At 49.4% G+C, this 15,035-nt stretch overlaps 2 protein-coding genes across 4 annotated transcripts in view; one reads left to right on the forward strand and one right to left on the reverse strand.

Annotated features, from left to right (window-relative positions):
- Nucleotides 1-15,035, reverse strand: part of LOC135548322 (myotubularin-related protein 13-like) — a 213,222-nt gene that overhangs the window by 18,819 nt on the left and 179,368 nt on the right. For all 3 annotated transcript variants that reach the window (XM_064977821.1, XM_064977804.1, XM_064977812.1), the window contains 3 exons: nucleotides 8,538-8,716; nucleotides 7,619-7,795; nucleotides 7,119-7,220 (listed from right to left, as the gene is read on the reverse strand). In XM_064977821.1, the coding sequence (XP_064833893.1) occupies nucleotides 7,119-7,220; nucleotides 7,619-7,795; nucleotides 8,538-8,716 (458 nt within the window). The remainder of the gene's footprint in view (nucleotides 1-7,118; nucleotides 7,221-7,618; nucleotides 7,796-8,537; nucleotides 8,717-15,035) is intronic.
- Nucleotides 14,265-14,852, forward strand: LOC135504961 (putative uncharacterized protein DDB_G0271982; the record flags this gene model as incomplete). Its single annotated transcript, XM_064923971.1, has 2 exons — nucleotides 14,265-14,348; nucleotides 14,793-14,852. Coding segments are annotated over 2 exons (144 nt in total), but the record flags the coding sequence as incomplete, so codon positions are not given.

Genomic DNA, 15,035 nt, shown 5'->3' on the forward strand with positions numbered 1-15,035 from the left:
GAGGGGAGAGCGAGAAACACAGGGATCTGCTTCTCCTCTGCTGGGTGTCTGAGTTGGTCAGGAGACTGAAGAGCCAAGGCACATATGGAGCCCATTTCCTGGAGCAAGGCTGATCAGGCCCCACCATGATGAGCAAGATGCTCTGGGCCTGACACGGGCCAGGCACGGGAAGCGAGGCTGATCAGGCCCCACCATGATGAGCAAGATGCTCTGGGCCTGACACGGGCCAGGCACGGGAAGCGAGGCTGATCAGGCCCCACCATGATGAGCAAGATGCTCTGGGCCTGACACGGGCCAGGCACGGGAAGCGAGGCTGATCAGGCCCCACCATGATGAGCAAGATGCTCTGGGCCTGACACGGGCCAGGCACGGGAAGCGAGGCTGATCAGGCCCCACCATGATGAGCAAGATGCTCTGGGCCTGACACGGGCCAGGCACGGGAAGCGAGGCTGATCAGGCCCCACCATGATGAGCAAGATGCTCTGGGCCTGACACGGGCCAGGCACGGGAAGCGAGGCTGATCAGGCCCCACCATGATGAGCAAGATGCTCTGGGCCTGACACGGGCCAGGCACGGGAAGCGAGGCTGATCAGGCCCCACCATGATGAGCAAGATGCTCTGGGCCTGACACGGGCCAGGCACGGGAAGCGAGGCTGATCAGGTCCCACCATGATGAGCAAGATGCTCTGGGCCTGACACGGGAAGCGAGGCTGATCAGGCCCCACCATGATGAGCAAGATGCTCTGGGCCTGACACGGGCCAGGCACGGGAAGCGAGGCTGATCAGGTCCCACCATGATGAGCAAGATGCTCTGGGCCTGACACGGGAAGCAAGGCTGATCAGGCCCCACCATGATGAGCAAGATGCTCTGGGCCTGACACGGGAAGCAAGGCTGATCAGGCCCCACCATGATGAGCAAGATGCTCTGGGCCTGACACGGGAAGCAAGGCTGATCAGGCCCCACCATGATGAGCAAGATGCTCTGGGCCTGACACGGGAAGCAAGGCTGATCAGGCCCCACCATGATGAGCAAGATGCTCTGGGCCTGACACGGGAAGCAAGGCTGATCAGGCCCCACCATGATGAGCAAGATGCTCTGGGCCTGACACGGGCCAGGCACGGGAAGCGAGGCTGATCAGGCCCCACCATGATGAGCAAGATGCTCTGGGCCTGACACGGGCCAGGCACGGGAAGCGAGGCTGATCAGGCCCCACCATGATGAGCAAGATGCTCTGGGCCTGACACGGGCCAGGCACGGAAGCGAGGCTGATCAGGTCCCACCATGATGAGCAAGATGCTCTGGGCCTGACACGGGAAGCGAGGCTGATCAGGCCCCACCATGATGAGCAAGATGCTCTGGGCCTGACACGGGGAAGCGAGGCTGATCAGGCCCCACCATGATGAGCAAGATGCTCTGGGCCTGACACGGGCCAGGCACGGGAAGCGAGGCTGATCAGGTCCCACCATGATGAGCAAGATGCTCTGGGCCTGACACGGGAAGCAAGGCTGATCAGGCCCCACCATGATGAGCAAGATGCTCTGGGCCTGACACGGGAAGCAAGGCTGATCAGGCCCCACCATGATGAGCAAGATGCTCTGGGCCTGACACGGGAAGCAAGGCTGATCAGGCCCCACCATGATGAGCAAGATGCTCTGGGCCTGACACGGGAAGCAAGGCTGATCAGGCCCCACCATGATGAGCAAGATGCTCTGGGCCTGACACGGGAAGCAAGGCTGATCAGGCCCCACCATGATGAGCAAGATGCTCTGGGCCTGACACGGGAAGCAAGGCTGATCAGGCCCCACCATGATGAGCAAGATGCTCTGGGCCTGACACGGGCCAGGCACGGGAAGCGAGGCTGATCAGGCCCCACCATGATGAGCAAGATGCTCTGGGCCTGACACGGGCCAGGCACGGGAAGCGAGGCTGATCAGGCCCCACCATGATGAGCAAGATGCTCTGGGCCTGACACGGGCCAGGCACGGGAAGCGAGGCTGATCAGGCCCCACCATGATGAGCAAGATGCTCTGGGCCTGACACGGGCCAGGCACGGGAAGCGAGGCTGATCAGGCCCCACCATGATGAGCAAGATGCTCTGGGCCTGACACGGGCCAGGCACGGGAAGCGAGGCTGATCAGGTCCCACCATGATGAGCAAGATGCTCTGGGCCTGACACGGGAAGCAAGGCTGATCAGGCCCCACCATGATGAGCAAGATGCTCTGGGCCTGACACGGGAAGCGAGGCTGATCAGGCCCCACCATGATGAGCAAGATGCTCTGGGCCTGACACGGGAAGCGAGGCTGATCAGGCCCCACCATGATGAGCAAGATGCTCTGGGCCTGACACGGGCCAGGCACGGGAAGCGAGGCTGATCAGGTCCCACCATGATGAGCAAGATGCTCTGGGCCTGACACGGGAAGCAAGGCTGATCAGGCCCCACCATGATGAGCAAGATGCTCTGGGCCTGACACGGGAAGCAAGGCTGATCAGGCCCCACCATGATGAGCAAGATGCTCTGGGCCTGACACGGGAAGCAAGGCTGATCAGGCCCCACCATGATGAGCAAGATGCTCTGGGCCTGACACGGGAAGCAAGGCTGATCAGGCCCCACCATGATGAGCAAGATGCTCTGGGCCTGACACGGGAAGCAAGGCTGATCAGGCCCCACCATGATGAGCAAGATGCTCTGGGCCTGACACGGGAAGCAAGGCTGATCAGGCCCCACCATGATGAGCAAGATGCTCTGGGCCTGACACGGGCCAGGCACGGAAGCGAGGCTGATCAGGCCCCACCATGATGAGCAAGATGCTCTGGGCCTGACACGGGCCAGGCACGGGAAGCGAGGCTGATCAGGCCCCACCATGATGAGCAAGATGCTCTGGGCCTGACACGGGCCAGGCACGGGAAGCGAGGCTGATCAGGCCCCACCATGATGAGCAAGATGCTCTGGGCCTGACACGGGAAGCGAGGCTGATCAGGCCCCACCATGATGAGCAAGATGCTCTGGGCCTGACACGGGCACGGCACGGGAAGCGAGGCTGATCAGGTCCCACCATGATGAGCAAGATGCTCTGGGCCTGACACGGGAAGCAAGGCTGATCAGGCCCCACCATGATGAGCAAGATGCTCTGGGCCTGACACGGGAAGCAAGGCTGATCAGGCCCCACCATGATGAGCAAGATGCTCTGGGCCTGACACGGGAAGCAAGGCTGATCAGGCCCCACCATGATGAGCAAGATGCTCTGGGCCTGACACGGGAAGCAAGGCTGATCAGGCCCCACCATGATGAGCAAGATGCTCTGGGCCTGACACGGGCACGGCACGGGAAGCGAGGCTGATCAGGCCCCACCATGATGAGCAAGATGCTCTGGGCCTGACACGGGCCAGGCACGGGAAGCGAGGCTGATCAGGCCCCACCATGATGAGCAAGATGCTCTGGGCCTGACACGGGAAGCGAGGCTGATCAGGCCCCACCATGATGAGCAAGATGCTCTGGGCCTGACACGGGCCAGGCACGAAGCGAGGCTGATCAGGTCCCACCATGATGAGCAAGATGCTCTGGGCCTGACACGGGAAGCAAGGCTGATCAGGCCCCACCATGATGAGCAAGATGCTCTGGGCCTGGCACGGAAGCGAGGCTGATCAGGCCCCACCATGATGAGCAAGATGCTCTGGGCCTGACACGGGAAGCAAGGCTGATCAGGCCCCACCATGATGAGCAAGATGCTCTGGGCCTGACACGGAAGCAAGGCTGATCAGGCCCCACCATGATGAGCAAGATGCTCTGGGCCTGACACGGGAAGCAAGGCTGATCAGGCCCCACCATGATGAGCAAGATGCTCTGGGCCTGACACGGGAAGCAAGGCTGATCAGGCCCCACCATGATGAGCAAGATGCTCTGGGCCTGACACGGGAAGCAAGGCTGATCAGGCCCCACCATGATGAGCAAGATGCTCTGGGCCTGACACGGGAAGCAAGGCTGATCAGGCCCCACCATGATGAGCAAGATGCTCTGGGCCTGACACGGGAAGCAAGGCTGATCAGGCCCCACCATGATGAGCAAGATGCTCTGGGCCTGACACGGGCACGGCACGGGAAGCGAGGATGCGCCTGTGCTTTTACACGTTAGCCCTGGGCTTTATGGGCCCAGTAAACACATTTAAAGGCCACGCGCACATACACACACAATGCCATCCCCAATAACACACACTTACTTAGCAAGACAGCATGGAAAATGTGAGCTCACAGTGCAAAAATGTGACAAAACGCTGAGCAAACAAGAAAAAAAAATTGATGAGGATAAAAACAAGCACTTTCACGATTGAAATCCGTATATAATGACATAGGGCCCTACAGCCTCAGCATCGTTTCACCACATTTCAGCATGGTGTACTAATCAGGTGGTCTGGTAGTGTAGTGCCAGAACAACTTTGGAAATAAGTTGTTGAAACTAAAGGCATAGCTTTGTATTTGACCTGATAATATGATGACCTATTTCCTTATCTGTAAGTGTAGACCAGGGTTGTCAAACTCATTTTGCCATGGGGGCCAGATTCAGTCTTCAAGGAGGTCCGGAGGGAAAATGTATTATCTTTCTTCAATATTGGCCTCTATCCATCATTTAAAAAATGTTCTATGCTTCCTGACTGTCTAGCTTTTATTCAGTTGATTATTAGCTAATTATCACTGCTACACAGTTTTGATTTCGTTTTAGCCATTTCAAGTATATCGAGGTTGTCTGTCCCCACCCCCCAAAAAAAATTATATAAACTTAGCAAAAAAAGAAACATCCCTTTTTCAGGACCCTGTCTTTCAAAGATAATGAGTACAAATCCAAATAACTTCACAGATCTTCATTTGTAAAGGGTTTCAACACTGTTTCCCATTACATTTAAGTTACATTTAAGTCATTTAGCAGACGCTCTTATCCAGAGCGACTTACAAATTGGTGAATTCACCTTCTGACATCCAGTGGAACAGCCACTTTACAATAGTGCATCTAAATCATTTAAGGGGGGGTGAGAAGGATTACTTATCCTATCCTAGGTATTCCTAGGATAGGATAAGTAATCCTTCTCACCCCCCCCTTAAATGATTTAATTTATAAGTCGCTCTGGATAAGAGCGTCTGCTAAATGACTTAAATGTAACTTAAATGTAATGGGAAACAGTGGGAAACAGTGTTGAAGCCCTTTACAAATGAAGATCTGTGAAGTTATTTGGATTTGTACTCATTATCTTTGAACCATAAACAATTCATGAACATGCACCTGTGGAACAGTCGTTAAGACACTAACAGCTTACAGACGGTAGGCAATTATGGTCACAGTTATGAAAACCTCGGACACTAAACAGGCCTTTCTACTGACTCTGGAAAAACACCAAAAGAAAGATGCCCAGGGTCCCTGCTCATCTGCGTGAACGGGCCTTAGGCATGCTGCAAGGAGGCATGAGGACTGCAGATGTGGCCAGGGCAATAAATTGTAATGTCCGGACTGTGAGACACCTAAAACAGCGCTACAGGGAGACAGGAAGGACAGGTGATCGTCCTCTCAGTGGCAGACCACGTGTAACAACACCTGCACAGGATCGGTTCATCCGAACATCACACCTGCTGGACAGGTGCAGGATGGCAACAACTGCCCGAGTTACACCAGGAACTCTCAATCCCTCCATCAGAGCTCGGCTGAGAGAGGCTGGACTGAGGGCTTGTAGGCCTGCTTTAAGGCAGGTCCTCACCAGACCTCATCGGCAACAAAGTCACCTACGGGCACAAACCCACCACTGGACCAGACAGGACTGGCAAAAAGTGCTCTTCTCTGACAAGTCGCGGTTTTGTCTCACCAGAGGTGATGGTCGGATTCGTGTTTATTGTCAAAGGAATGAGCGTTATACCGAGGTCTGTACTCTGGAGCGATTTGGAGGTGGAGGGTCCGTCATGGTCTGGGGCGGTGAGTCACAGCATCATCGGACTGAGTTTGTTGTCATTGCAGGCAATCTCAACGCTGTGCGTTACAGGGAAAACATCCTCCTCCCTCATGTGATACCCTTCCTGCAGGCTCATCCTGACATAACCCTCCAGCATGACAATGCCACCAGCCATACTGCTCGTTCTGTGCGTGACTTCCTGCAAGACAGGAATGTCAGTGTTCTGCCATGGCCAGCGAAGAGCCCGGACCTTAATCTCCTTGAGCACGTCTGGGACCTGTTGGATTGGAGGGTGAGGGCCATTCCCCCCAGAAATGCACAGGAACTTGTAGGTACCTTGGTGGAAGAGTGGGGTAACATCTCACTGCTGTGGCAAGAACTGGCAAATCTGGTGCAGTCCATGAGGAGGAGATGCACTGCAGTACTTAATGCAGCTGGTGGCCACACCAGATATTGACTGTTACTTTATTAAATTTCTGTTAGTCACATGTCTGTGGAACTTGTTCAGTTTATGTCTCAGTTGTTGAATCTTTACACATTAAGTTGGCTGAAAATAAACAGTTGACAGTGAGAGGACATTTCTTTTTTTGCTGAGTTTATACACACACAAACTGTTTTAATTAGATTTTTTACTCAAACCACCCGCGGGATGGATTGGACCTCAGCCCGTAGGTTTGACACCCCTGGTGTAGACGTTTCAGCCGAGGTGTCTCTTTTCCTTTTCTTCCCCCTCTCTCTCCTACCCTCCTACATCCCCAGTCCCCCTCTCACTCCTACCCTCCTACATCCCCAGTCTCTCACTCCTACCCTCCTACATCCCCAGTCTCTCACTCCTACCCTCCTACATCCCCAGTCCCCCCTCTCACTCCTACCCTCCTACATCCCCAGTCTCTCACTCCTACCCTCCTACATCCCCAGTCCCCCCTCTCACTCCTACATCCCCAGTCCCCCCTCTCACTCCTACACCCCCAGTCCCCCTCTCACTCCTACATCCCCAGTCCCCCCTCTCACTCCTACATCCCCAGTCCCCCTCTCTCCTACACCCCCAGTCCCCCTCTCTCTCCTACCCACCCTTCTACCTCCCCAGTCCCCCTCTCTCTCCAACCCACCATCCTACATCCCCAGTCCCCCTCTTCCACTACTCCTGCTGGGGGGGGAAACGGTGTGTGCGTGCGTGCGTGAGGTTCACCTGTGTGGTGATGTCCCAGCCATCCTCCAGACTCAGCAGGACGGACGAGCCACTGTCCAGCAGCTCCACCAAAATCAGGGCCAACTGCAGAAGCTTGTGAAGCTGCAGGGAACACACACACACACAGTCAGTTCATGCCGTTAAGCTGTTCCTGTGAAGACTGTGTGGAGCAGGGCTTCTCCTAGAAAATATTGTTCTGTGGTTTATGACACATTTAATGCAGGGCCATAGGCTACGAGGGTCACTATGATAACAATTTTGTAGTTCTCCATGTCTGTTTGTATCGTTATAATATCCCTTGGGAAATAAGCTTAAAAGATGAGGGAATATAGGATGAGGTCAGAGTCACACAGGAAGATCATAGAGATCACGCCACTGGCTCGTTCTCACAGCTCGCTCACTGAGGGTGAGTGAGTTGTTGTGGAACCCACAGGAGGGTGTGTATGTATGTGTATTGGTGAGTGTATGTTGGTGTATTTGTGTATGTGATGGGAGCTCACTTGGAGGATCCACTCAGAGTCCTCCAGGGCTTTGAGGAAGGAGTCCTCTGTGTCTGAAGATGTAGCGCTCGGAGCACAGGCCCTCAGCAGCTTCTTAAAGGCACCTTTGATCTGGCGCGTGTCAGCAAAGTCCACAGGCACCAGTTCACAGTTCAGAGTAGAGTCCAGTTTGAAGCCCTGACAAGAGGAGAAATGTCATTGAAAATTAACAGTCCCCAAGAGTCAACTATCACAAGTAGACGCAGACATTAAAATAACACTCTGAAAGATCGATTAAAAGACACCTGATACTGACTGACATAAAATAAACACATGTTTAAAGCAGAAGACAAAGATAGGGAACATATTAAATACTTGGGACGTACTGTATGAGGTAAAAATAGGGCTTCTGTTATGAAATGAAGTAGAAGTTTCATTTAAGAGAAGACTGTCTCTGTCAATGTGGCCACTGGCCAATCACAGCCACCCGTACAGCTGGCGACTCCACCACGCTCACATTTATTTATAACCTCTTCTAGCCAAGGAAAAGAATATCAATTTCACATTCAACAGACACATTGCTCCACTCAAACAAGTCACTGAAAGAGCAAAACGTTCCAACAACAGTCCAAAAGTAATATTATCAGAGATGTGGGACTGCATTAATAATAAATCATCATTTTGATTAATTGCAATCAAGAGTCCCCTTATCAGTTCATTCTAGACTGGAGTGACCTGATTCCCCATCCACAGGATCCTGTAAAAATGTACCAGCCCTCCCATAGAGAAATACTCCATAACTCTGTGGCACAGTCTATCTAGACCCCTACTGAGAATTTTAACTTAAGGTCCCAATAACAACAAAGCTTTACATTGAACACACATACACTCTCTATGGACTCATCATCCCCTAAAAGCTTGGACCCAGCTATCGTCTTACCCTGAGGTGGGACTTCTCTCCAAAAATGTAGAGGGCAGCCTGCTGTTTGAGGAGCTGGGCATGCAGGCTCTCGCTGCCTGCAGGGGGCGCCAAATCCTTTCCTGCCAGCCTGGCACCAACATCGGCTGCAGAAGGGTGCTGGCTGAAGCGGCTGCTGGAACGCAGGCTGGCCCAGACACCTGCAACGAGAACGAGAGAGAGAGTACGAGAACGAGAGAGAGAGTACGAGAGAGTACGAGAGAGTACGAGAGAGAACGAGAGAGAACGAGAGAGAGAGAGAGAACGAGAGAGAGAGAGAGAACGAGAGAGAGAGAGAAGAGAGAGAGAGAGAGAGAGAAGAGAGAGAGAGAAAACGAGAGAGAAAACGAGAGAGAACGAGAGAGAGAGAGAACGAGAGAGAGAGAAGAGAGAACGAGAGAACGAGAGACGAGAAGAGAAGAACGAGAGAGAAGAAACGAGAGAACGAGAAACGAGAGAAAACGAGAGAGAGAGAGAAACGAGAGAGAGAGAACGAAGAAACGAGAGAACGAGAGAGAAACGAGAGAGAAAACGAGAAGAGAGAAACGAGAACGAGAAAAGAAAACGAGAAACGAGAGAAGAGAAACGAGAGAGAGAACGAGAGAAAGAAAGAGAGAACGAAACGAGAGAACGAGAGAAGAGAACGAAAGAGAGAACGAGAGAACGAAGAGAACGAGAGAGAGAACGAGAACGAGAGAACGAGAAGAAACGAGAGACGAAAACGAGAAGAACGAGAACGAGAGAAAACGAAGAGAGAACGAGAACGAGAAACGAGAGAACGAACGAGAGAACGAGAACGAGAGAAAACGAGAGAGAACGAGAGAACGAGCGAGAGAGAGAACGAGAACGAGAACGAGAACGAGAGAGAACGAGAGAGAGAACGAGAGAAGAGAGAAAAGAAGAGAGAACGAGAGAAACGAAGAACGAGAGAGAGAACGAGAACGAGAGAGAGAGAACGAGAAGAGAGAGAGAACGAGAGAAAACGAGAGAGAGAGAGAACGAGAGACGAGAACGAGAAAACGAGAAAACGAGAGAAAAGAGAGAGACGAACGAGAGAACGAAAACGAGAAAGAACGAAAACGAACGAGAGAAGAGAGAACGAGAGAGAGAGAACGAGAGAACGAAGAGAACGAGAGAGAGAGAAAACGAAAGAAGAGAAAACGAGACGAGAGAGAACGAGAGAGAGAGAAGAAACGAGAGAGAGAACGAGAACGAAGAGAAGAAGAAAACGAGAGAGAACGAGAGAGAGAAACGAAGAGAACGAGAGAACGAGAGAACGAGAAACGAAGAGAGAACGAGAGAGAGAGAACGAGAAACGAGAGAGAGAACGAGAGACGAGAGAACGAGAGAGAACGAGAGAAACGAGAGAACGAGAGAGAGAAAGAGAGAGAACGAGAGAGAAGAGAAAAGAGAGAGAACGAGAGAAAACGAGAGAGAACGAGAGAGAGAACGAGAGAGAGAACGAGAAGAAGAGAGAAAACGAGAGAGAACGAGAGAAGAACGAGAGAACGAGAAAACGAGAGAGAAGAACGAGAGAGAGAGAACGAGAGAGAGAGAGAACGAGAGAGAGAAAACGAGAGAACGAGAAAACGAGAGAGAGAGAAGAAAGAGAGAAAACGAGAGAGAAAACGAAGAGAAACGAGAGAGAGAGAGAACGAGAGAGAAACGAGAGAAAACGAGAAGAGAGAGAAGAGAGAAAACGAGAGAGAGAAAGAACGAGAAAAGAGAAAGAGAGAGAGAACGAGAGAGAGACGAAGAACGAGAGAGAGAACGAGAGAGAGAGAACGAGAAGAGAGAGAGAAACGAGAGAAAACGAGAGAACGAGAGAGAACGAACGAGAGAGAGAGAACGAGAGAGAAGAAGAAACGAGAGAGAGAGAAACGAGAGAGAAAACGAGAGAGAGAGAAACGAGAGACGAGAGAGAAACGAGAACGAGAGAAACGAGAAAGAGAGAGAACGAGAGAAGAGAAACGACGAGAGAGAACGAAGAACGAGAGAGAGAGAACGAGAGAAACGAGAGAAACGAGAGAGAGAAAACGAGAGACGAGAAACGAGAAGAGAGAAACGAGAGAAAACGAGAGAAACGAGAGAAACGAAGAGAGAGAGAACGAGAGAAAACGAGAGCGAGAGAAACGAGAGAGAGAAACGAGAGAGAACGAGAGAGAAAACGAAGAGAAAGAGAGAGAAAACGAGAGAGAAAACGAGAGAGAAAAGAGAAAACGAGAACGAAGAGAAGAGAGAGAAACGAGAGAGAAAACGAGAGAGAGAGAAACGAGAGAAAACGAAGAAGAGAACGACGAGAGAAACGAGAGAGAAACGAGAGAGAAACGAGAGAAGAGAAACGAGAGAGAGAGAGAAACGAGAGAGAGAAACGAGAGAGAGAACGAAAACGAAACGAGAGAGAGAGAGAGAAACGAGAGAAAACGAGAGAGAAACGAAACGAGAGAGAAGAAGAGAGAGAAACGAGAGAAAACGAGAGAAACGAGAGAGAAACGAGAGAGAGAAAACGAGAGAAAACGAGAGAGAGACGAGAGAACGAGAGAGAGAACGAGAGAGAAACGAGAGAGAAACGAGAGAGAAGAGAAACGAGAGAGAAACGAGAGAGACGAGAAGAAAGAGAAAACGAGAGAAAACGAGAAAACGAGAGAGAAAACGAGAGAAAAACGAGAGAAAAGAGAGAAAACGAGAGAGACGAAACGAGAGAACGAGAAACGAGAAAGAGAGAAAACGAGAAAAGAAAACGAGAGAAAACGAAGAGAGAAACGAGAAAAGAGAGAAACGAGAAAGAAGAAAACGAGAGAGAAAACGAGAGAGAGAACGAGAGAAACGAAAACGAGAGAAAACGAGAGAAACGAGAGAGAAAACGAAGAGAGAGAAAACGAGAAGAGAGAGAAAGAGAGAGAGAAACGAGAAAACGAGAGAAAACGAGAAAACGAAGAAAACGAAGAAAACGAGAAAAGAGAGAAAACGAGAGAAAACGAAGAGAAAACGAGAGAGAGAAACGAAGAAACAGAGAAAAGAGAAGAGAAAAGAGAGAAGAGAAAACGAGAGAGAAAACGAAGAGAAACGAGAGAAGAGAAACGAGAAGAAAACGAGAGAGAGAGAGAACGAGAGAGAAAACGAGAGAGAAAACGAGAGAAAACGAAAAGAGAAAACGAGAGAAAACGAGAAAGAAAACGAGAGAAAACGAGAGAACGAAAAGAGAAAACGAGAGAAAACGAGAGAGAACGAGAAAACGAGAGAAAACGAGAGAAAACGAGAGAAAACGAGAAAACGAGAAAAGAGAGAAACGAGAGAAAACGAGAGAGAAAGAGAAACGAGAGAAACGAGAAAACGAGAGAAAGACGAAGAGAGAGAGAAAACGAGAGAAAAGAGAGAAAACGAGAGAGAACGAGAAACGAGAAGAGAAAACGAAGAGAGAGAGAAAAGAGAAGAGAAAACGAGAGAAAACGAGAAACGAGAAAAGAGAAGAGAGAAAAGAGAAAACGAGAGAGAGAACGAGAACGAGAAAACGAGAACGAAGAGAGAGAAAACGAGAGAGAGAAACGAGAGAAGAGAAGAGAGAGAAAACGAGAGAGAGAGAGAAACGAGAGAAAACGAAGAGCGAGAGAAAACGAGAGAAAACGAGAAAGCGAGAGAAAACGAGAGAAAGAGAGAGAAGAGAAACGAGAGAAGAAAACGAGAGAGAAGAGAGAGAAAAGAGAAGAGAAAACGAGAGAGAAAACGAGAGAGAGAGAAAGAGAACGAGAAGAAAACGAGAGAGAAGAGAGAAACGAGAGAAAACGAGAGAGAAACGAGAAAACGAGAAAACGAGAGAAAACGAGAGAGAAAACGAGAGAGAGAAACGAGAGAGAAAACGAGAGAGAAAACGAGAGAGAAAACGAGAGAAAACGAGAGAAAGAGAAAACGAGAAAACGAGAAGAAAACGAAGAGAAAACGAGAAACGAAGAAAACGAGAGAAGAGAGAGAAAACGAGAGAAGAAGAAAACGAGAAGAAAACGAGAGAAACGAGAAAACGAGAGAGAAAACGAGAAAGAAAACGAGAAAACGAAGAAAACGAGAGAAAAGACGAACGAGAGAAAACGAGAAAGAGAGAGAGAAAACGAAGAGAGAGAGAGAAAACGAGAAAACGAGAGAGAAAACGAGAAAACGAGAAAACGAGAGAAACGAGAGAAAACGAGAGAGAGAAAACGAGAGAAGAAACGAAGAGAGAGAAAACGACGAGAGAAAACGAGAAAACGAGAGAGAAAACGAGAAAACGAAGAAAACGAGAAAGAAACGAGAGAAAACGAGAAACGAGAGAAAACGAGAAACGAGAGAAACGAGAGAGAAACGAGAGAACGAGAGAAAACGAGAGAAAAGAAGAAAACGAGAAAACGAAACGAGAAAACGAGAGAAAACGAGAGAAGAGAAAACGAGAGAAACGAGAAAACGAGAGAAAACGAGAGAAGAGAGAAACGAAGAGAAGAAAACGAGAAAACGAAAAGAAAACGAGAAAACGAAGAAGAAAAACGAAGAAAACGAAGAGAAAACGAAAAGAGAAAACGAGAGAGAAAACGAAGAAAACGAGAAAACGAGAGAAAACGAAGAAAGAAAGAGAAAACGAGAGAAAACGAGAGAACGAGAAACGAGAAACGAGAAAACGAAAAGAAGAGAAAACGAGAGAAAAGAAGAAAACGAGAAAACGAAACGAAGAAACGAAGAGAAAAGAGAAAACGAAGAGAAAACGAAAAGAAAACGAGAAGAAAAAACGAAGAAACGAGAAGAGAAACGAGAAACGAGAGAACGAGAGAGAAAACGAGAGAGAAGAGAGAAGAAGAGAGAGAGAGAAAACGAGAGAGAGAAAACGAGAGAGACGAGAGAAAACGAAAGAGAGAGAAAGAGAGAAAAACGAGAACGAGAAGAGAGAAAACGAGAGAGAAAACGAGAGAGAGAGAGAAAACGAGAGAGAGAGAACGAGAGAGAGAACGAGAGAAGAGAGAGAGAGAGAAAGAGAGAGAGAGAAAACGAGAGAGAAAACGAGAGAGAGAAAACGAGAGAGAAACGAGAGAGAGAGAGAGAAACGAGAGAGAGAGAAAACGAGAGAAAGAGAAGAAAAGAGAGAACGAGCAGAGAAAACGAGAGAGAGAAAACGAGAGAGAGAGAAAACGAGAGAGAGAGAGAGAGAGAAACGAGAGAGAGAGAGAGAGAAAACGAGAGAGAAGAAAACGAGAGAGAGAAGACGAGAAGAGAGAGAGAAACGAGAAGAAAACGAGAGAGAGAGAAGAGACGAGAGAGAGAAACGAGAGAGAGAGAGAGAGAAAACGAGAGAGAAAACGAGAGAGAAAACGAGAGAGAAACGAGAGAACGAGAGAGAACGAGAACGACGAGAGAGAAACGAGAAGAGAACGAGAGAGAACGAGAGAGAAACGAGAGAGAACGAGAGAGAAGAGAAGAGAACGAGAGAGAGAAGAAACGAGAGAAACGAGAAGAGAGAGAAACGAGAGAACGAGAGAGAAACGAGAGAAACGAGAGAGAGAACGAGAGAGAAACGAGAGAGAGAAAAGAGAGAGAAACGAGAGAGAGAGAGAACGAGAGAGAGAACGAGAGAGAACGAGAGAGAGAGAGAGAGAACGAGAGAGAAAACGAGAGAGAGAGAAACGAGAGAGAGAAACGAGAGAAGAGAGAGAGAGAACGAGAGAGAACGAGAGAGAGAACGAGAGAGAGAGAAACGAGAGAGAGAGAGAGAGAACGAGAGAGAAGAGAGAGAGAGAGAGAACGAGAGAAAACGAGAGACGAGAGAGAGAGAGAACGAGAGAGAAGAGAAACGAGAGAGAAAACGAGAGAGAACGAAGAGAGAGAAACGAGAAAGAGAGAACGAAGAGAGAAAACGAGAGAGAAAACGAGAGAAAACGAGAGAGAAAACGAGAGAAAACGAGAGAGAGAAACGAAGAAAAGAGAGAGAACGAGAGAGAAAAGAGAGAAAGAGAGAAAAGAGAGAAAGAGAGAAAGAAGAGAGAGAGAGAGAGAGAGAAAACGAGAGAAACGAAAAGAGAGAAAACGAGAAAACGAGAACGAGAGAGAGAGAGAAAACGAGAGAGAGAACGAGAGAGAAAACGAGAGAAAACGAGAGAAGAGAAACGAGAGAAGAGAGAAACGAGAGAGAACGAGAGAAAACGAGAGAGAAACGAGAGAGAACGAAGAGAAACGAGAGAGAAAACGAGAGAAAAGAACGAGAGAGAGAAGAAAACGAGAGAGAGAAACGAGAGAGAAAACGAGAGAGAAAACGAGAGAGAAAAGAGAAAACGAGAGAGAGAGAAACGAGAGAGAAGAAAAGAGAGAAAGAGAGAGAACGAGAGAAAACGAGAGAAACGAGAGAAAACGAGAGAAGAGAGAGAAACGAGAACGAGAGAGAGAAGAACGAGAGAGAAAACGAGAGACGAGAGAAAACGAACGAGAGAGAGAGAGAAAACGAGAGAGAGAGAAAACGAGAGAGAGAAA

This window comes from Oncorhynchus masou, chromosome 1 (assembly GCF_036934945.1).
Source record: "Oncorhynchus masou masou isolate Uvic2021 chromosome 1, UVic_Omas_1.1, whole genome shotgun sequence".
NCBI lineage: Eukaryota > Metazoa > Chordata > Actinopteri > Salmoniformes > Salmonidae > Oncorhynchus > Oncorhynchus masou.